At 44.0% G+C, this 21328-nt stretch overlaps 1 protein-coding gene across 1 annotated transcript in view; it reads left to right on the top strand.

Annotated features, from left to right (window-relative positions):
* Positions 1–21328, top strand: part of LOC119819535 (stonin-2-like) — a 95695-nt gene that overhangs the window by 55132 nt on the left and 19235 nt on the right. The window contains exon 4 of the mRNA XM_038337774.1: positions 4172–4369. Within this exon, the coding sequence (XP_038193702.1) occupies positions 4172–4369 (198 nt within the window). The remainder of the gene's footprint in view (positions 1–4171; positions 4370–21328) is intronic.

Raw genomic sequence — 21328 nt, forward strand, 5'->3', positions numbered from 1 at the left:
CTTTCACAAATCCTGGGAAGTTCTCAGCCAGCAGCAGTTTTTCAGATGCTGCCTTCCTCCCATTCTCACATCCTTAGGAACCCAGATATAGGGATGAGAACGTCTCCCTGTCCACCGTGGGCGTTCCTTCTCCTCAGTGTCTCCTGTCCCCTGTGGGCGTTCCTTCTCCTCAGTGTCTCCTGTCCCCTGTGGGCGTTCCTTCTCCTCAGTGTCTCCTGTCCACCATGGGCTCTCCTTGTCCTCAGTGTCTCCCTGTCCACCATGGGCATTCCTTCTCAGTGTCTTTCACCTTATTTCTTTGCCCTTCACGCCGTCCACTCACTTTGTATTTGAGGTAGTTTATTTTTCTCTTCTTAAGAAATCCATTTAGCTGTTTCTCATGACTACGTGTTCCTTTCTTGTATTTCCAGCTTCTTATTTCCTTACACACACCGCACGTAGTTGCATATCCTGCTTCCTAAACCCACTGTCTGAATTCTTTGCCCAGTGGACTCTATTTGCTCAGCCTTCCAATATCTTCCTTGCCCTTGTTCATGGTAACTTGATTTTCTATGTACTTTGTGGTTTACTACTATTGTGTTTTTACCACCTTCTTGGGACATTCTGCCTGAGATGGCTAACTTGTGGGCACCCTTCTTCCAGAAAGGGTTAGTATTTGCCTCTCCCAGGTATATAAAGCTACATGGAAATATTTCAACTGAAATTTAGACTGAAAGTTTTTCTAATACACACAAATGATGCGTTTATCCAATTATTCTTTATCAATAAAAAAATCAGGAGTCAGATATTGGGGTAAGAACCTGAGAGATCAGAGAAGCAACGGACTAGCCTCTAGTGACTTCCTACCTCTTCCATTCCTTCCTCCGAAAGGGGCCGAGATCCTCTGTAAGCCCTGCCTTACTACTTCCTCAGTCCTCCAAAGCCTCTGGTTAATTTTGGTCAAGTAGTGGCTAGCTCCACCCTCCGATTCAAAACGAACTTTATTGTTACCATGCAATCAAAATATCATACAACACACAAATCCCTATGTGGGACCTTATATCAGGAGCTTTTTCTTTTTTCCTGTCCCTTGGACTCAAATCTAAGGTAGACATTGTTCTTTGTGTCTCCAACTGAAGATAAAGGTATCTCTGATGTACTCCTTTTAGCCTCTGGGGAATTCTCATTTAGGCATCTTATTTTTTGTTAGTTTGTCCATCCTGGGTTGACTGAAGGTTCATTCTCCTTTATCATCACATGGGCCATATGTACTAAGACACAGCAAGGGGTCTCTGGTTTGTTCAGTGGTCCTCAGGGTATGGAAATTGTAGATGGAGCGGCAGGGCTGGGTCCCACCACCCTGCTAGCTTTACACCCGAAATAATTACACGGAAACTGTATTCATTTAAACATTGCTTGGCCCATTAGTTTCAGCCTCTTATTGGCTAATTCTCACATCTTGACTAACCCATATTTAGTAATCTGTGTAGCACCACGAGGTGGTGGCTTACCAGGAGAGATCTTAACCTGTGTCTGACTCAGAGAGGAGAGGCATGGCGACTGCCTATGGTGACTGCCTGAAGCGTCTGCCTGACTCTGCTTTTTTTCTCCCACAATTCTGTTCTGTCTACTCCGCCTACCTATGTTCTGACCTATCAGGCCAAGCAGTTTTCTTTATTAATTAACCAATGAAACAACAGATATACAGACGACCCTCCTCCATCAGGAAATCAGATAAGCTTCGCTTACATTTCTAGTTTTGAGATTTCCCTTGGCCGCTTGATAGCACTATGTTGTGTATATAAGTCAATGTTAATATACTTTACCTAAGAGCTCTTTTCCGTAATAGTAAAGTCCCTGATCCTCCACCAGGGAATGGTAGTCCTACAACAAACCTATTACAAGCTCATCTTTATTTTCTAGTTGTCTTATTTGTACACGTGTCCTTTCGCTTTCTGTCTGTCTAGGGGCTTTACAGGTGATGGTCTGGTTTTGACAGTCTATGTTTAATACAGACTGTTAGGGAATGGTTTGTGGTAGTTCATCTGACATGACCAGTAAGTGATGAGGGCCTGCCTTGTCAGGCGGCATTGTAGGAAGTGAGCAAAACAGACAAAAGGCCTTTGTCCCTGGCGATATTGAATTCTAGCTGACGACAGGGATATAGCGGGTCACATAGCATTGATGCTATAAATTAAATAAATAAGTAGAAAGGAGCCTTGCATTTGTGGAGAGAAGAGCTCACAGGTGATTTGCCAAGGGATAATAATTCCAAGGAAAAGAAGCCATGAACCCTCTGTGCAAAGATCCAGGAGTTTCATACATGCCCAAGAAAATAAGGAATGCAGATTCTCTTTTGTTTCATTTCTATACTGCCACAAGTATTCCCTCTGAAATCTCGATTTTCCCTTTCTGTCTCTTACCCCAACTATAGCTTCAGTGCTTCAGCTGGGATAACTGACTGTATGATCTTATAGGTTCCTTAATAGCTGTGCTGGTTTGCCCTCCTAATAGCAATGGATCAAATGCAAAAACATTTGTAAAGGTGCCTGACCTTGGAGTGGCTACTCAATAAATGCTGTTTATTTGTCCCCCATTCTCTGTTCACTGTCTTTCTAGCAGCTTGATGGTAAAAGTGCAATGGTACAATCGTCATGCAACACTGTGGAGAACACGTGTGGTGGGCACTTCACTAAGAATACATTAAGAGAACTAAGAAGTTGTAGTTAAAAAAGAAACACACACACACATGCACACGCAAGCACTCATGCATGCAAAGCTTGATTGTTGCTCTAAACCAAGGAGATGAAGCCACGCCCTGTGCATTTCCCTTCAGAAGGTATTTTCTTCTGTTCTGTGCAAGCCAACAGCCCAGGAAGTCTCCATTGTGTATGTAGCAGTGTGCAGAACTTTCAGTTTTTGTCAGACTTGAGCTAAGCAGAGCCTTCGTGTGTGTGTGTGTGTGTGTGTGTGTGTGTGTGTGTGTGTGTGTGTGTGCTCCTAACTTTCTCTGCCTCTGGCTTTGTAAGGGAAGCTGGTAAGTTTTCTCGAGTTTGTTGATGTGCTACTGAAATGGAGGAAAGGCCTGGATCAAAGTGAAGCTGCGAGGATTCCATAGTTTGGGCCCGAAAGAAACTAATATCTAAATTTAGAAACTATATTGGGCCCTAAAGTTATTTGTACTCCCTTAATTAGATTTTTTTTTTTTTAAATTTGCGGGTCCTGAGACCCAAGTTTCAGTCTGTTTCTGTGTCTCTATGTTCATGTGCATATGTGTGCAGTATATACACATATATGTGTGTTCATGTGTGTATGTAGGCAGCATGTACACATGTGCATTTCTCTATGTGAGGAAGCCATGGGTTAACAGAGCCACCTCTTGTTTTTATGAAGCTACAGGGCCTCTCGCTGGGACCCCGCGTTCTAATTAGTGTAGGCATTCTGGCTGGCAAGCCCTAGAGATCCCATCTCTCCTCCATATGCTGGGATTGCAAGCACCCACCACCCCACCTGTTTCCTTATGTGGGTGCTTAGGATCCAACTCCGGTTCTTGTACTTAAACAGCAAGCACCTTACTGTCTTAGTTACTGTTTTATTGCTGTGAATAAACACCAGGGCAAAGACAATACTTAGAAAACATTCAATTGGGGGCTCGCTTACAGTTTCAGAGAGTTAATGCATGATCATCATGGTGGGAAGGAGGCAGACATGACACAGGAACAATAGATGAGAGCTTACCTGCAAGTTGCAAGGAGAGAGAGACAGAGAGAGACAGAGAGAGAGAGTCTGAGCCTAGCTTGGCCTTTTTAAACCTCAAAGCCCACCCCCAGTGACACATCTCCTTCAACAAAGTCACACCCACTCCAACAAAGCCACGCCTCCCAACCCTTCCTAAACAGTTCTTTCCTCTAACTCGGGACCAAGCATTCAAACATATGAAACTACAGGGGCCACTCTCAGTCAAATCTCCGTACCAACGAATCCATCTCTCCTTGATATGCTTTTGAGAGTGACTCTCTATGAGACTTCGATCAATCTGTTTTCTCTCTCCTCATCCCAAGTGTCTCCTTGCTTTCTATGATGGCTGCTGTTGCATAGGATCTGAGTGACATCAGCGTAAGTCGAGTGTGATAGACGTAACCGAAAGATAACTATTTACATCGTATCCTCTTGGATTTCCATCTGTTCTCAGCCCTTACATTGACCATGCCTTGCTGGACCTGCCCTTCCTTCGACTCTTTAAGAAGGTGCCCTTTGACCTCCGAGAGCAGCTGGACGACCCATTCCGAGGATACCAGCAGTCCTAGTGTTGCTCCTTCATACACAGACCTGCAGCTCCTCAGTGCTGAGGAGCAGGCAAGCGGCCGGGCTTCCAGGACCGACTCCACGGGTAAGTCAGAGTTCCAAGCTAGAGCTCTCTGCAGATCACTTTTGGTGTATGCAGATCCTCCTTAAGCTCCTCTTTCCCCCACAGCCAGCTTTGTCTGCAGAACAAATACATATGTGGTTGTCTGGTTCGAAACATGCATCCTCAGTGGTTTGTAATGGCATTGGGAAAATGGATAAACAGACTGACTGGTTACTTGGCCAAGAATTCACATTGGGAAACCATTTGATGGTGTGTCTCAAAGCGTTGCTCTCTGACTGTTTAGCAAAAGTACCATTTCCCTGTCAATGTATCCTCTTCCAGTTGCTGCTGAGCTGTGTCTAATATTCACAAGGCTGAATCTCTCATCCCACCGCCCACACATCTTCAAGATTCAGCAAGAGGAAGGTGAATCTCAACAGGGAGAAATTAATCATTAAGTGAAACAGAATGAAAATCTGGGTTCAGCCATGGCATCCAGACTGCTAAGGATTTTGTAGCCAAATGCCTGTAGCATTGTGCCTTCACTGAGCTATGTGACAGTCTGTAATGTCCCATGGTCTCATTTGTCAAACTTTGCAGTAGGCATAGGGTGGAAGTCCGGTCTTCACCACAGGTAGAAGATGGGTCTGCCAACAAACACTCTCACGGGCTCTTTGGGATGGTATTGGAAAGATGTATGTACTTGTTGTTCACTGCTAGTTGGTCTTTGGAGGAAATGATTCTCATACACACCCCACGGTGTCAATAGTATTTTGTTTTCCTTCTCAAAAATATTGTGAAGTTTGTCTCTAGGTCATTTTTAAAGTTTAGATACATTTTTTTTTTCTCGGGCAGTACACTGGTAGATTCTACAAGCATTAACCATGATCCTGCATGGAAAGTCAAAGGTTCAGGCAGGATTTGCTTTGGAATTTGATAAAATTGCCCACCAGCGTAGTTCACCAAAGAATTCATCTTTACCAACCATCTTCCTTATGGCATTTTGTTTTCATAAACATTCCTTCAGTGTGCATTAGTCTCTGTGGCTTATGTGGCTGTTATGTGCCCCACAATTCTGTTTCTGACATGGGACAGTCTTGTGGATAGGAGGTACCCGCAACATCTGGGCCAGTTAGGGAGAGAGGCTGAGCATCCCCTTCACCTCTCATTGCCTTCCACTTCCTCCCCAAGCCTTCACAGGAAGGAAGCACACACTCTTTGTACTGTTTATGAATGCTCAGAGTCCACAGTCATCCATTCAAATCCAGATTCTGCCAAATACATGCCTTCAGCAATCCTTACACTATAAACGTGCATATATGTATAATGACATGTGTGTACAGGTGTGTTCTTATTTTTTTCACATCATTTTGACCAAATACCTGACAAGAAACAACATAAGGGGGAGAAGTTTTTAGGGCTCGTGATTTGAGAGGACGCAGTCCATCCCAGTAGGCCAGGCATGGTAGTAGCGGGTGGCTTCATGATGTCCACCTGCTGAGAACCAAGGGGATAATCACATGGGACTGTGGGGGACATTATTAAAACACTACAGCCCTGAGTGGGGGCGGGGGAGAAAGGAGAAGAAGAGAGACTGTGTGTCTGCGACTCTCAGGATCAGACAGAGGGTCACAGGCATGACAGGCCAAGTGTTCTGCCCTGAGCTACACCTGTCATAGCTCCAGCCCTAGGACCCTTGCTATCTTTATGACCCAATTTCATCATCTCACAAATATAAATAATAGCAGTGTACCTTACCAGGCGAGACAGTTTATATAGAACAACTTACACGATGCCTGCCTTGGAAGAACTGATACCAGGGATAAACTGCCAAATAGTTCTCATGACTCTAGAGAGGTGCAAATTCTGCCCTTTACTAAAGAAGATGTGAAGGTCGAACCCAGAGCCTTGTATATGCTAGGCAAATGCTCTACCACTGAGCCACATATGACCCCAAAGTTTATAATTATATATATAATGTTTCACTGTGTAGCCCTGGCTGTCTTAGAACTCACTCTGTAGACCAGGCTGGCCTCGAACTCACAGAGATCTGCCTGCCTCTGCCTCCTGAGTGGCTGGGATCAAAGGTGTGTACCACCACCACATGCAGCAATTATAATTTTTAACATCTTACTTTTCTCAGTAATATTGTTACGGTTCATCATCAAGAAAAAGTCCTTCTCCCAGCACTTGAAAGGTGGAGGTAAGGGGATCTCTGTGAGTTTGAGGCCGGTCTGGTCTACAAAGTGATGCCAGAACAGCCAGGACTGTTACACAAAGAAACCCTGTCTCAAAAAAGTACCAAAAAGAGAGAGAGAGAGAGAGAGAGAGAGAGAGAGAGAGAGAGAGAGAGAGAGAGAGGGAGGGAGGGAGGGAGGGAGGGAGGGAGGGAGGGAGGGAGGGAGGGAGAGAGAGAGGTACACAAGGAAGGGCTGGCGTATTTGGAGAGAATTCATTGAGGAAGCAAAAGCTGAAATCATAGGAGCGCTCATTCGGTTCTCCCTGAGCAAGTGTGATGGCAGCAGCCAGGACAGGCGCTCTGTGTGTAAAGATGGATGGTAGCGCTCAGGTCAGCCTGCGGGACTGTAGACTGCAGGGAGCTGAGTCGGTCTCCTCCCTGACGTCTGTTCAGGAGTTCTGAGGGGATTTGGCGGTCTCACGGGATAATAAGATTTGCCATGTAATTGTGGAGGACAGGATTCTGTCACCAGCCCACACTTTCTTCTCGGTTTCACACCAAGGGGATAATTTAGTGGAGGAAAACAAACAAATGCCCTGGAGTTGGTAGATTACAGGAATGGGGTGCTGGGGAGCAGAGATGACGTGTCCTCTAGAGACCCCGTTCCAGGGCAAGTGACAGGAAAATTAGGAAGAAACACCACCTTGAAATCACTCCTTTCTCTGGCACCCCATCACCCCAAGGTCTCCTTTGCAAAGACAAGAAAGGCACACCCTTCACCTTCACCAGGCAGATAATGCCACCACGTTTACACAAGTTCTTAAAGAGCCAGAGGATCAAGGGAATGGGAGCAAGTCTCTCCCTTTGAACTCTATTCTAAGCAAGGGAGAAAAAGCATGTAATTATGTTTGCAGTGGTTACAAGCTGCTTTAAGTGGTACGCTTAGGCTCTGGTGTTTGCGTGTGCACAGGAAAGGTGTAGATTTCAGTGTGAGATTAGAGTGTACAGCTCTAGACAAACTAAGAATGTCAGACTGGAAGGTCTGTCAAATGGAGGCGAGAGTTAGCACCATCCTAGATGCCTGTGTGTCGTTCATATTTAAGAATCCAGCATTTCCCAGCCTGTATTCCATACAGCAGCAGGAACATAAAGCAGGATGCTGGGAGCCCTTGGGTTAGGACATGCTGTGGGTTAGGACACTGCTGTAGATCCGTGATGTGCACAGTTCTGAAACATGTATGTAATGTGTGTGTATATACATATGTGAGCATGCTTATACACACACACATATTCAGTTTTCCATTGAATTATCCGACCTGTCTGGTCAGATGTCAATGTTTGGAAACCCAAAACACATCAGTTAGCAAGTTTTATTTGGAATTACATATCTTTACTAACATGTTGGCAAAGAACAGAACTCAGAATAAATGTTATCTGATGAACTCCCCAGATGAGTTAACTTTATAAAGTTAGCCCTACTTTGTAATCCTGTGCACGGCCAAACCTTTTGGCCTTTTAAAAAAGAGCTGTTGCGAGCCGGGCGGTGGTGGCGCACGCCTTTAATCCCAGCACTCGGGAGGCAGAGGCAGGTGGATCTCTGAGTTCGAGGCCAGCCTGGTCTACAAGAGCTAGTTCCAGGACAGGCTCTAGAAACTACAGGGAAACCCTGTCTCGAAAAAACCAAAAAAAAAAAAAAAAAAAAAAAAAAAAAAAAAAAAAAAAAGAGCTGTTGCTGTTTTAAGTTCTAGACCCAATACATGTAAAAGTGCACTTTTGGCCGGGCGGCGGTGGCACACGCCTTTAATCCCTGCTCTCTGGAGGCAGAGGCAGGTGGACCTCTGTGAGTTCGAGGACAGCCAGGGCTACTCAGAGATACCCTGTCTTGAAACCTCCCCCACCAAAAGTACACTTTGCTATGCTTTCTTTGTATGTAAGCTCTGAATACCTTTGTATGTAAACTATACATACGTTTGTACGTAAAGTCACGGACTTTAAAGCAGATGTAGCCCAGATGATCGTGGCTCATTTGCGTCTAACTGCAGTGGAGTTCTGCCAGAGGCTATCCCCAGACGTGGATTCTTTTGTCTTTCTTTCTCAGAAACAAATGTTTAGGTTATATAAAGACTTATGGACGGAGGTCTTTGAAGTTTTTTTGTTTGTTTGCTGCATCTTCCCTTTCCCCCTCTTCCTCCTCCTCCTCCTCCTCCTCCTCCTCTTCTAGGCATGTGCTTGTTGTTTGTGTTATGTATGCAGGTGTATGGGTGTGTGCGCATGCTTGTGCATGTGTGTGTAGGGCTGAGAAGTTGATGTAGGTGTCTTCCTCAGTTGCTATCTATTTATGGAAGCAGGGTGTCTCGCTGGATGTGGAGCTTGCGAATCCCAGCTGGTCTAGCTAAGCAGTGCCCAGGGGATCCTCTGCTTTGGCTGGCGTTACAGATAGACACCACACTTGCCTGACACATATCATGGCTCTGGGCACCCAAATGGCCTCATGCTCGCCTGGCAAGTGCTTTTTCCTACTGTACCATCCCCCCAGCCCACAGAGGCCCCACATTTTGTGACAATGTTTCAGTGTATCAGAAGACTCTCTTGTGTGAGAGTCTTACCCACCCTTAGGTGCAGGTCTCTTTACATGGTAGAACTTGCTTCTCTGTCTTGTCCTAAAACTACTGCAGCCAGTACAGCATAAATTAGAACGAGGACCAGAGTCCCAGGTAAACAGTGATTGCCGTGTGCATGAGGGGCCTGCAACAATTTTTGTTATTCAGAAGGCACAAGTAGATATTTTCTAAATCCTTTCATTTAATATGCATAGCAGTATATACTATACTTGTGTGAAAAATAAAACTTCACTGTTTTCTTTTAAAACTTCTCCCTTTGTATTTCAGAGACAAGTGTAATTGTTAAAAAATTTTAATGACATTTATTTATTTATTTATTTATTTATTTATTTATATTGTGTGTGTGTGTGTGTGTGTGTGTGTGTGTGTGTCTGTATGTGTGTGCATGAGCAGTAAGGATTGAACTCAGGCCAATCCAGGCTATTAGATTTGGCAGCCAGCACTTTTACCTGCTGAGCCAGTTCCTACCTGATGATTATAATCTTGTGGATGATAGTTTCCTTCCTCCAAATTTGAGAGTAACAGAGTAGTTTCTTAAGAAAATTATATATGTTTTCTCATTCATGAAAAAACACAAATTTAACCTGACATTTGTTTCTGTGTGTTCATTAGTTGTACATTTTTGTGGTTGTTTTTTGTTTCTGTGTTTTTGGTTTTTTTGGTTTGTCAAGACAGGGTTTCTCTGTGTGTAGCCTTGGCTGTCCTGGAACTCAGTCTGTAGACCAGGCTGGCTGGTCCTACTCACAGAGATCCACCTGCCTGTGCCTCCTGGGTGCTGGGATTAAAGGCTATGTGCCACCACCACCCGACACATTTTGTGTTTTAATTTTTCATGAGTGTTAAGAAAATGCTCCTGCTCCCATGTCTGCTTTGTCTGAAAGTCTCTCTGGAGAAGCTCAAGAGTTCCCTAGAGCACAGATGTTAATACAGTCCTTACATTTACAAGTCATAGAGAACGAAGGAGAGAATTAGGTGATATTTTCCCACAGAGAACTGGTGGTCAGAAAACAGATCTTTTTTCTTGTCATTAAGGAGAGTTTTACATATAATTTAAGGATATTTCTCTTTAGAATACCTGTTATGTCCCAGGCAGGAATGTGCTGCACACTTTATACACACATTATCCATCCTTCACAATCTTAAAAGTCCTCGTTACTATCCTATGTTATAAATGCAAACATAATCCCTAAAGGGGTTTGCCCATAATCTCACAGAGGGAAGCACTGTGATTCAACCCATCCCTCTCCGCTGCTCACCGGCCCTGTGCCTGGCCTGCTGTTAAAGCCAATGTTAGGGAATACAGTGAGCTGTGGGAAGGAGCACTGACAGAGCCTTCCACGGCCTTGACACTGCTTTCTCTGCATCTCCCAGGAGCCTCATGTAAACCTCTCTCATGCAGCTAATTCAGTGGAGAGAGAGACTTCGGAGTCCCCCGCCAGACTGAGGCCATCTAGGAAGAAAGAACTGTGCTTACTTCTCCAGCACTATGTCTGGCATGTTGACATCCCACAGCGGAATTTTGTGGAATAAAGTAATTATTTTAATACAGGGCTGAAAGGCCCTCATTTGCAAGCGTATTTTTCTAGTTATGTAGCTGTAAGTGTCTGTTCACTGAAGCACAGTTACAGGACTGGGAAGAATTAAAAGGATGCATAGTTGGGACTAGTGGGATAAGAAGAGTCTCTTTCCATGTTTTCAAACATTGAGTTGTTACCTGTGTATGATGGTGGGGTTCAAAAGAAACTTCCACTGGGCGGTGGTGGTGCACGCCTTTAGTCCCAGCACTTGGAGGCAGAGACAGGCAGATCTCTGTGAGTTTGAGGCCAGCCTGGTCTACAATGCTCTGTGGAATGGTTAAGGAGAAGGAAGGCTTTTATTGTGGATAAGAGAAACTGTCTAGAGGCGCCTGGAAGAGTCCAGGGCAGAGAAAGTAGATTGAACATGACCAGCAGACTAGGTATGGTCAGGGCTATCTGCGAAAGAGGAGAGCATAGCAGAGGGTAGGGACTAGAAATAACAGACTAGCAAGCACAGAGACTAGAGCAAGCATAGGGAGAATAGCAAGGGTTATAAGGAGAGTGATCAGCTGGGAGAAAGGAAGGGCCACTGGTGGGGGCTTTGAAATGTGTAACACTAGGGACTGAAGGAGCCTCGAGGCTAGCATGAACCTTGATATACTGACAGGTGCCACAAATATATGTTAATATGTCCCTTCTGCCAGAGGTAAGGGAGAAACTCCTTTTGGGGACAAGTTTTACAAGTTCCCGAGAAGTGCTGATTTTTATTAAACCAATAGAAATCCTCGTAAAATCCAGGTTGAACTCATTTCTGGATATTCAGACTGACTTTTGGAGTTTGGGAAACTGGAATCTCGTTTGCACCTGAGATTATCTCGCTTGCTTTTACCATACTCTTTTAATTAAAAAGAAAAGTTAGCTACGTGGTGGTGGTGCACACCTTTAATTCCAGCACTGGGGAGGCAGAGGCAGGCAGATCTCAGTGAGTTCAAGGCCAGCCTGGTCTACAGAACTAGTTCCAGGACAACCAAGACTGTTTCGCAGAGAAATCCTATCTCCCCCCACCCCTCTACCCCCACCACCACCAAAAATAAAGAAAGAAAAGTTAGAGGGTATGCAGGGAGTGTGTGCTCTGAGGTCAGATGTCTCCAAATCTGACCGTCCTACACAGTCTTTTTTAAAATATTTATTTATTTATTATGTATACAATATTCTGACTGTGTGTATGCCTACAGGCCAGAAGAGGGCACTAGACCTCATTACAGATGGTTGTGAGCCACCATGTGGTTGCTGGGAATTGAACTCAGGACCTTTGGAAGAGCAGGCAGTTCTCTTAACCGCTGAGACATCTCTCCAGCCCATCCTACACAGTCTTTGGGCCAAAGCAGCCACATTTCACCCCATCCCCATTTATTCATCTCAGAGTGTGAAGAAGCTGAGTGGGAGAAAGCTTATTGCCATGATATTATATTTGATTCTCAGGGTTGAGGAGCCATCTCTCTTGGGAAAAATCTAAGAATACCAAAGCTAAGATATGGGATTTCCAATATTATCAAAGTGGCATCTGGAACATCTGAATAAAGTAGCTGTGGTTCCCTAATCGAGATTTATTTTTGGTTAAAATTCCCTTCTAAAATGGTGCTAATCTTGAGAGACGGGGGAGGGGGGAGTGGGTGGGGTGCCTGCAATACTTTGCAGTGATTACCTTCCGTGGTACTTCCTCCTAGTGTAAATGAAGACACCATTGTCCACAGTCATATATTAGTTAAGAATCAAAATTAGGATTGCCGTCTAAGCCTGTCAGTACCATGTAGCTTTGCCTTGTCTGAAGACTGGTCTTCTGGAAGGAGATTGCCTCTGTCCCCACCCTACAAGGCAGCATTTGAAGATGCTGTGTTTCCTCCATCCTCAGGTAGTCATCAGAAGTAGATATCTGGAATCACTGAGCATCCAGACAGTTCATGGGTGACTGTAATCTGCATTGCCTCTCATCTCTAGGGAGGTTGGAAAAGGAACAGTTCCCTTGATAATGGATGTGGCCAACAAATCAAAATTATTAACAATGCATCTTGAGTAGTCACCACCTATATTAGTCCTTTCTGTAATGTGGAGACCAGCAGGCCGCGTCCCGCCACCTGGCTAGCTTTACACCCGAAATAATTACACGGAAACTGTATTCATTTAAACACTGCCTGGCCCATTAGTTTCAGCCTCTTATTGGCTAATTCTTACATCTTGCTTTAACCCATATTTAGTAATCTGTGTAGCACCACGAGGTGGTGCCTTACCGGGAAAGATCCTAACCTGCGTCTGTCTCGGAGAGGAGAGTCATGGCGTCTACCTGAGGCGTCTGCACCACTGCCTTCTTCCTCCCAGCATTCTGTTCTGTTTACTCCGCCTACCTAATTTTCTGTCCTATCAAAGGTCCAAGGCAGTTTCTTTATTAACCAATGAAAGTAACACATAGACAGATGACCCTCCTCCATCTCCTTTCTCATCACTGTGACAAAACTGCCAACAAAGGCAGCTTAGGGAAGAAGGGATTTCTTTTGGCTCACAGTTTGTGGGTGCGGTACATTATGATAAGGAAGTCATGGAAGCAGGCATGTGAGGCATTTGGTCGTGCTACATGTGCAGTGAGGATGCTGCATTTGCAGTGAGGATGCAGCACATGCACTCAGGATGCTGCATTGCACTGAGGATGCTGCACATACAGTGAGGATGCTGCACATACCGTGAGGATGCTGCACTGAACTGAGGATGCTACATGTGCACTAATGATGCTGCACACACAGTGATGATTCTGCATTGCACTGAGGATGCTGCACATGTAGTGAGGATGCTGCACATGCATTCAGGATGCTGCATTGCACTGAGGATGCTGCACATACAGTGAGGATGTTGCATGTGCACTGAGGATGCTGCACATTCACTGAGGATGCTGCACGTGCACTGAGGATGCTGCATTGCAGTGAGGTTTCTGCACGTGTACTGAGGATGCTGTGTGTGCACTGAGAATGCAGCACATGCAGTGAGGATGCAGAGAACAGCTGCCACTGTTCAGCTCGTTTTCCCCTTTGTCCTCAGTCTATCTTGGTTAGGGTCTCCATTACTGTGCAGAAACGCCATGGCCACAGCAACTCTTATAAAGAAAAAAAACATTTAGTTGAGGTGGTGTGCTTCCAGTTTCAGAGGTTCAGTCCATTATCATCATGGCAGGAAAAATGGCAGTATTCAGGCAGACATGGTGCTGGAGTAGTAGATGAGAATCTTATACCTTGCAGGCAACAGGAAGTCAACTAAGACACGGGGGGGGGAGGGTATCCTGAGCATAGGAAACCTCAAAGCACACCCCCTCAGTGACACACTTCCTCCAACAAGGCCATACCCACTCCAACAAAGAAAAAAATAGCACATCCAAACTACCCCAAACCCCAGCCATGGATTGATGCTACCCACACTTACGTAGGTTTTCCCACCTCAGGTAACCTAGTCTATTAACTCCCTTACAAACATGCCCAGAGGGTGGTCTCCAAGGTGACTGCAGATCCTGTCAAGTGGACAATACTAAAATCTCACACCAACAGAACAAGATGTTTGTTTCCATAGCGCTTCTTAGTAGCGATGGGTCCCTCAAAATATCATGTCATTGATACTTAACTGAGGATGGTTACAGACTTCATCAATATGCTTGTATTGTTGATGGTATTAGCACGTTATCACAGTTATATTCATGCTACTTCAGAAGTTTTTGAAATCTATTTTTAATGTTTATTATTTCAGTATAGATTTTTTTGTAAGTCTTACATTCTTAAAGTTAGTGCATTGCCCCAAAAAGGAGTCAATAGATCTTATTTATTATTTGTTTATTTATTTATTTTAGATAGGGTCTGACTGTGTAGTCCTGGCTGGCCTGGACCTCACAGAGATCTGTTTGCCTCTGCCTTCAGAATTCTGGGACTGAAGGTGTGCGCTACTACACCTGACCCTCAGTGGATCTTACCAGACTGACAAAGAACAAAAAAAAAAAATTATGAATCCTGGTTTGTTGACACTCTGGTACTTTTCAGTGAAACCTAGATGTAATTTTACATTAGCTGATTCAATCATCCAACAAATAGGGCTATCTATATGCTAGCCACTGGCCTAGGACCTGGCTCTCTAAGGATGAACAACATAAACAATAGCTTTGGTGTGCAAACAGCTGTGGATGTGTCTGAAAGTAAGTTGAGATAACTCTTATGAGAGAGAGAAAGGGAGAGGGAGGGAGAGAGAGAGGGAGAGAGGGAGAGGGAGGGAGAGAGAGGGTGAGAGGGAGAGGGAGGGAGAGAGAGAGGGTGAGGGGGAGAGGGGGGGAGAGAGAGAGAGAGAGAGAGAGAGAGAGAGAGAGAGAGAGAGAGAGAGAGAGAGAGAGCTTCTCTGATACGATAGGTTAGGAGAATCACAAGGAAATAGCAAAGGGGGCTGCCTCCAAAGCTGTGAGACAGGAAGGTTCTCCAGAGAGCCATTTCAATGTAGCAGCTTACTGAGCTTGAAGGAAGGCCTTAAAATCATAGTGAGTTCAGGAACTCGGTTCCTCTGATTAAACAATACTGCTTATTCATCTTGAATGATGAGAGGGTCACCTAGTCAGTGCTCCTCGGGACCACGCTCCCCTCTCCAGTAGTAACTTTTGGCCACATGTTGCTAATGAGCACTTAAGATGTGGCTGGGGGAAATAACTTAAATTTTCTTTTTAATTAATTTAGATTTAAGGAGCTAGATCTTAAACTCAAGGCAGGGACAGATAACATAGGACTTTGGAGGCAAATTCATATTAAAGAGTTTTAAATAGCCAGGCGGTGGTGGCACACACCTTTAAACCTAGCACTCAGGAGGCAGAGGCCAGCAGATCTCTGAGTTTGGGACCAGTCTGGTCTACAGAGTGAGTTCCAGGACAACCAGGGCCACATAAAGAAACCTGTCTAGGGTGGTGGGGGAAGAGTGGAATATGTCTAAGAGTGGCATCCATTAAAGGTTTGAAAGCTGTGGATGAATGATGTGTGCAGATTTGGAAAATATTGTGCTGAGATAGTATTATATTAGCCACCAGGACAAGATGCAGGTGATGTGGGATTCCCCTCCGTGTGCTGTGAATACCACTGGTTAGTAAAGAAGCTGTCTTGAGCCTGGCAGACAGAATAGAGGTAGGCGGGAAAACTAAACTAAATGCTGGGAGAAAGAAGGCGGAGTCACGGAGACGCCATGGAGTCACTGCCAGGGACAGACGAGCCAAAACGTTGCTGGTAAGCCACAGCCACATGGCAATACACAGATTAATAAAAAGGAGTTAAATTAAGATGTAATAAAAAGAGCTGGTGGTTATTTCGGGAGTCTGGGTGGCTGAGAAGCAAACGAGCAGCCTCCTCACAACAAGAGATGGTGGTCTGGGGTTAAAGAAAACTGGAGTCAGAAGCACTTCAAAGGGACAGGATTTCAAACAGGTTCCCCTATTATGTTTCAGAAATGTCCATTTCTTCTCTTGTTCTTAATCCTGAATAATCTTCCCTCCTGATACACACATGACAAACTCCTGCTGATTAAGATGGAATTCAAGAGCTGTTTCCTCCCATGAAGTTCTTTCTCTGTGAGAAGCATGGTCCTACAGACTGGAGTTCCTTTCATTATTTTATGTGCGTGCGTGCGTGTGTGTGTGTGTGAGAGAGAGAGATGTGAGAAGGGCATGCTTGGTACAGAACATGTGTCAGAGGTCAGGGACAGCATCAAGTCGGCCCCAGTTTTCTGTGTTTTGTCCCATGTCATGAGTGCTGTACCTGTTCCTACCTTGGAACAAAGAGGGCTCTTTACTTGGACATCATCTTCCTATCACATTCCAGGATCTAAGAAGCTGTTCCTCAGACGTTTTCATGGAGACACTTCCTTTCTGTTATACTGTCAGCATTATACTCCTGCTTCCAGCCTGAGAAAATAAAGGAAAGCTAATTTTAAAAAATTAGTAATAATAATAATATTATTATTATTTGTGGTAGTATCAAAGAGTCCCACAATAGCTCAGAATGGAGTATAACAAAGGTTTATTTATTTGGGAATAAACTCACAGTAAGGGTAGCGATCCACAATCCTTTGCATGTGCTGGGAACTGGAACCAAATCCAGCAGAAAAGGGAGCTGCAGATCCTTCTTGTCTGCACTGATAGTGCATGAGACCATGCCCAAACTGGACCAGTATCTTATTGGCTGAAGGAGTTCCCACAACAATTATTATTATCATTATCATCATCATTATTATTATTGATCTTGGGGACAGGGTTTCTCTGTGTAGCCCTAGCTATCCTGGAAGTCACCAGTAGACCAGGCTGACCTTGAACTCACAGATATCTGCCTGCCTCTGTCTCCCAAGTGCTGGGATTAAAGGCATGAGCCACCACAGCCCAGCAATTCTGAATTATTTTATTGGGAGTTTTAAATGTAGATACTTTTAAATAAGTGACCAAATATACCTGAGAAGGATAGTGTCTGATGTGTTAAGGAGTTTTTCAGATAAACAACATAACAAAACTGATTTAAATGAAATTACAATTTGCTCACTAAAACTTTCATACAAACGATTCAACATCCAAAAAATTCAGACATCAGAAAGAATTGTAAGCTATGCTATTTTTAAATATTAAAATGTTAAACTTAATAAAATATCCATAGATATAAAGTTCTGATGCTATAGTTGGTGGTACATAATCCTTTACCAATTTTTTATTATTATTTTATTTAATTAGCACCAAAGATTTTCTAAATATTCGTCTTTTTATTTGGACATGTAATCATAGTGATTGGTAGTGTTTTGTTTTGTTTTATTTGATGCTGGGATTGGATCCAGGAGTTCACATATGTTAAACACATGCTGTATTACACCCCAACCCATTTAGTTCCTTTAAAAAAAAAGTTATTTGAAACAGCGTCTTCCTGTATAGTCCAGGCTGACTTCAGCCTCAAGGAGGTTCTACCAGAGGCTGGGATGTAGGTGTATGCTATCATTCCTAGCTCTCATTTGAACTCTTTGGGTATCATAGTCCTTTAAAGTAAAAACAGACTTAAAAGTTTGGCCAAGTACAATGGTGCATGACTTTACTTCCAACATTCCAGAGGCCGAGGCAGAAGGCTCACCATGAGTCAAAAGCCAGCCTGATCAGGCCTGGAGAGATGACTCAGTGGTTAAGAGCACTGACTGCTCTTCCAGAGGACCTGGGTTCAATTCCTAGCACCCACATGGCAGCTCACAACTATCTATACTCCAGTTTTAGGGATCTAACACCCATGGCAAAACACCAATGTACATAAAGTATAAATAAATAATTTTTAAAAAGCCAGCCTGGTCTACATGGCAAGATCCAGGGTAGCCAAGAACTTAAAAATGATTATCTAGTAGAATTTCTGCATTTCACAAACAAAAACACCAATGCCTAGGATATATCATGAGCAGAACCCAGCTTTATACCTCATCCATTTGGTGAATCATGTTGCAACCTGAGAGACTGGTCAAGGGATCATGGGTAGGCTGCTATCTATAGTTTTCTATTGCTGTGGAAAGTCACCATGACCACAGCAACTCCTATAAATGAGAACATTTAACTGAGGAGGCTTGCTTACAGTTTCAGAGGTTCAATCCATTATTGTATGGCGCTTGGAAGCATGCAGCCAGACACTGTGCTAGAGCTGAGAGTCCTACATCTTTACTCAGAGGGAATAGGAAGTTAGCTGAGTGTCACACTGAGGGAAGCTTGAACAAAAGAGACCTGAAAGCCCACCCCAACAGTGACGCACTTCCTCCAAAAAGGCCTCACCTCCTAATAGTGCCACTCCCTTTGGAGGCCGTTTTCCTTCAATCCACCATAGGTGCCTTTCATTTCATTACTCTCTAATGCCCTCCAACCCCTCAAAAAATAGATTACCTTTCTTTTGTTAAAATAATTTATTTAACTTTATTATTTTATGTGTGTTAATATGAAAGTGTCAGATCCCCTGGAACTGGCATAAGAGGCAGTTGTGAGCTGCCATGTGGGTGCTGGGAACTGAACCAGCAGCCTGTGCTATTAACTGTTGACCCATCTCTCCAGCCCCCTAGATTACCTTTCTTGAGGTTTTAATTCACTCATACAAAACATAAAAAGTGGACCGATGACTGTGAAAACCCTCCCAGAATACATTATTTTGCCCTTAATAGCAAGTTTGACATCATGAATATTTGGTCATAGAAAGTCTTTTGACTTCCAAGTTAATGTATGTTAGATTCTGTACGACTTCTGCCGATACTGATGCACTATGGGGTAAGTCTTAGTCTTTAACTGTCTCTGGGACCTCTCGTGTGGAGACCTGCAGTCCCTCTTCCTGTTGGAGGTGAGTTGAAACTCTACACGGGGAGAACCTTTCTCAGCCTCCTGGCTTCAACTTTCAGCCCTCCCTTCCATTCTCAAATGACTCACATTTTCAAAAAGCTCCTTGTGGATTATATATGAACATGGATCTCCCACACACACACGCACAACAATAAAATGACAGTTGGTTTTCATTTTCCTTCAAGGGAATGCATGAGTTCATAGCTTAACCTTGGTCAAGTGACAAACATGGCAAGCAGCCCAGGAGGCAAAGCTTCCAGAAGAGTTAGAATTCATTGCTCTTGACTTGAGCTGTCATGAGACTAAGAAACAAATTGATGCCGTTGCCTTGTGGCACATCTGGCAACACAGATAACCGCCACAGACAGAACAGTGGACATTAACATATTTTCCCTCTCTGGTAGCAGCACCTAAAGTGATCATTATTCCTCTTGTCTTTTCTGTGAACTTGATAGTTGACTTTCTCTTAGTCCTTTGTGGAATACAGTGTGTATTAGTTGGCCAGGGCTGCTGTAACAAAATACTACCAGCTGGCTGGCTTAAGCAACAGAAAGGTATTTTCTCACAGTTCTCCAAAATCAAAGTGCCAGTAAAGTTGATTTTCCCCCTTTTTCCTGAGGTCCAACTTATTGACTTGCAGGTGCCCATCCTTCTTTGTGTATGTATATTGTTCTCCTTGTGTGCATCCCTGTGATGTATTGAATGACCAATGTTCCCTAAAGGTTTGAGTTTTTGAAAACTTGGCCCATGTGGTGGTTTGAATAGAGGAATAGCCCCATATACAATAGAGTTCATATATTTTAATGCTTAAGGAGTGGCATTAGGAGGTATGGTCTTGTTGGAGTGGGTGTGGCCTTGTTGGGGTAGGCATGACCCTGTTGGTGTGTGTTGGGGACCAGCCTACACAAATATATCTCTTGTCAGGATAGGGGCATTGGAATTTAGACATATTAATAAAGAATAAAAGACATGAAAATAGTAAGACAGAAAAACGTAGAATAGTACTGGGAGGGAGTTCCAGTGAATACTGAAATTGCCCACGTTTAATCTCCAGTTTGCTTAAAATACCCAGACCCCAAGAGGTAGGAGTAAGATTAAAAAAAAAACTGCATTAACATAATACAAGGAAATGAACAGACTAGTTGGAGGTCGCAAGCTACATCCATAGTTAAACATGCTGTTGCTAGATCAAAACAAGTCATGCTTACACAGGGTTTCTCAGCTGGGCGGTGGCAGCACATGCCTTTAATTCTCAGCACTCGGGAGGCAGAGGCAGGTGGATCTCTGTGAGTTCGAGGCCAGCCTGGTCTACAAAAGCGAGTTCCAGGACAGGCTTCAAACCTACAGAAAAACCCTGTCTCAAAAAACAAAAACAAAACAAAACAAAAAGACAGGGTTTCTCTGTGTGGCAGTCATAGCTGTCCTGAAACTAACTCTTGTAGATCACGCTGGGCTCGAACTCACAGAGATCTGCTTGCCTCTGCCTCCCAAGTGCTGGGATTAAAACATGGCATTTTGTTGTTGTTTGTTTGTTTTGTTTTGTTTTTCAAAACATGGTACCACTATATAGATCTAGCTGTCCTGGAACTCACTATGTAGACCAGGCTGGTCTTGAACTCACAGAGATCTACCTACCTCTGCCTCCCAAGTGCTGGGATTAAGGGTGTGCACCAGGCTGCCTGGCAAGCAGCGCTGTTTATAGTAACAAAAACAAACAGATGCCAAGTATCAAATGAAATGCTGTGTAGGCCTGACAAGTATCCTAATTACATTGTTCATGGAAAAGGAAGGTTACTGTCCAGTATTGTTGAGCACTCTTGTAATTCTAATTGGGGTGTTTAAGAAGGAGTTTTCATGAGTTTGAAGGCAGCCTGGACTATATAGCAGGTTCAAGTCACCCCATGATAAATAATAAGCCCCAGGTCACATATATAGGTGGTCTCCCTTTCAGTTCACATGACTAGGGAAGGACTCACTTAACATGCTGTATGACCCACTGGTGACTGGCATTACACTACAGAACTGGGATCAGAAGCTCCCCTGAGAGAGCCGGGAGAGAGAATGAAAGGAAAGGGGTTCGTATCCACTCAGGACCCCCATGACCAAGTTCTCAGCATTTCCCCAGAAGGACAAAGGACAGGAAATAAGGGACAAATAGAGGAAGAGGAGAAGGGGAAGTGAGCAAGGGAGTGGGGAAGGGATATTGGTCCTGGAGGACAAAGGACTGCATCTGGATGGGGAGGAGACAGATATGGCCCGTAGGAAAATGTCAGTTTATAAAGGTACAAGGGGGAA

This window comes from Arvicola amphibius, chromosome 7, assembly GCF_903992535.2.
Source record: "Arvicola amphibius chromosome 7, mArvAmp1.2, whole genome shotgun sequence".
NCBI lineage: Eukaryota > Metazoa > Chordata > Mammalia > Rodentia > Cricetidae > Arvicola > Arvicola amphibius.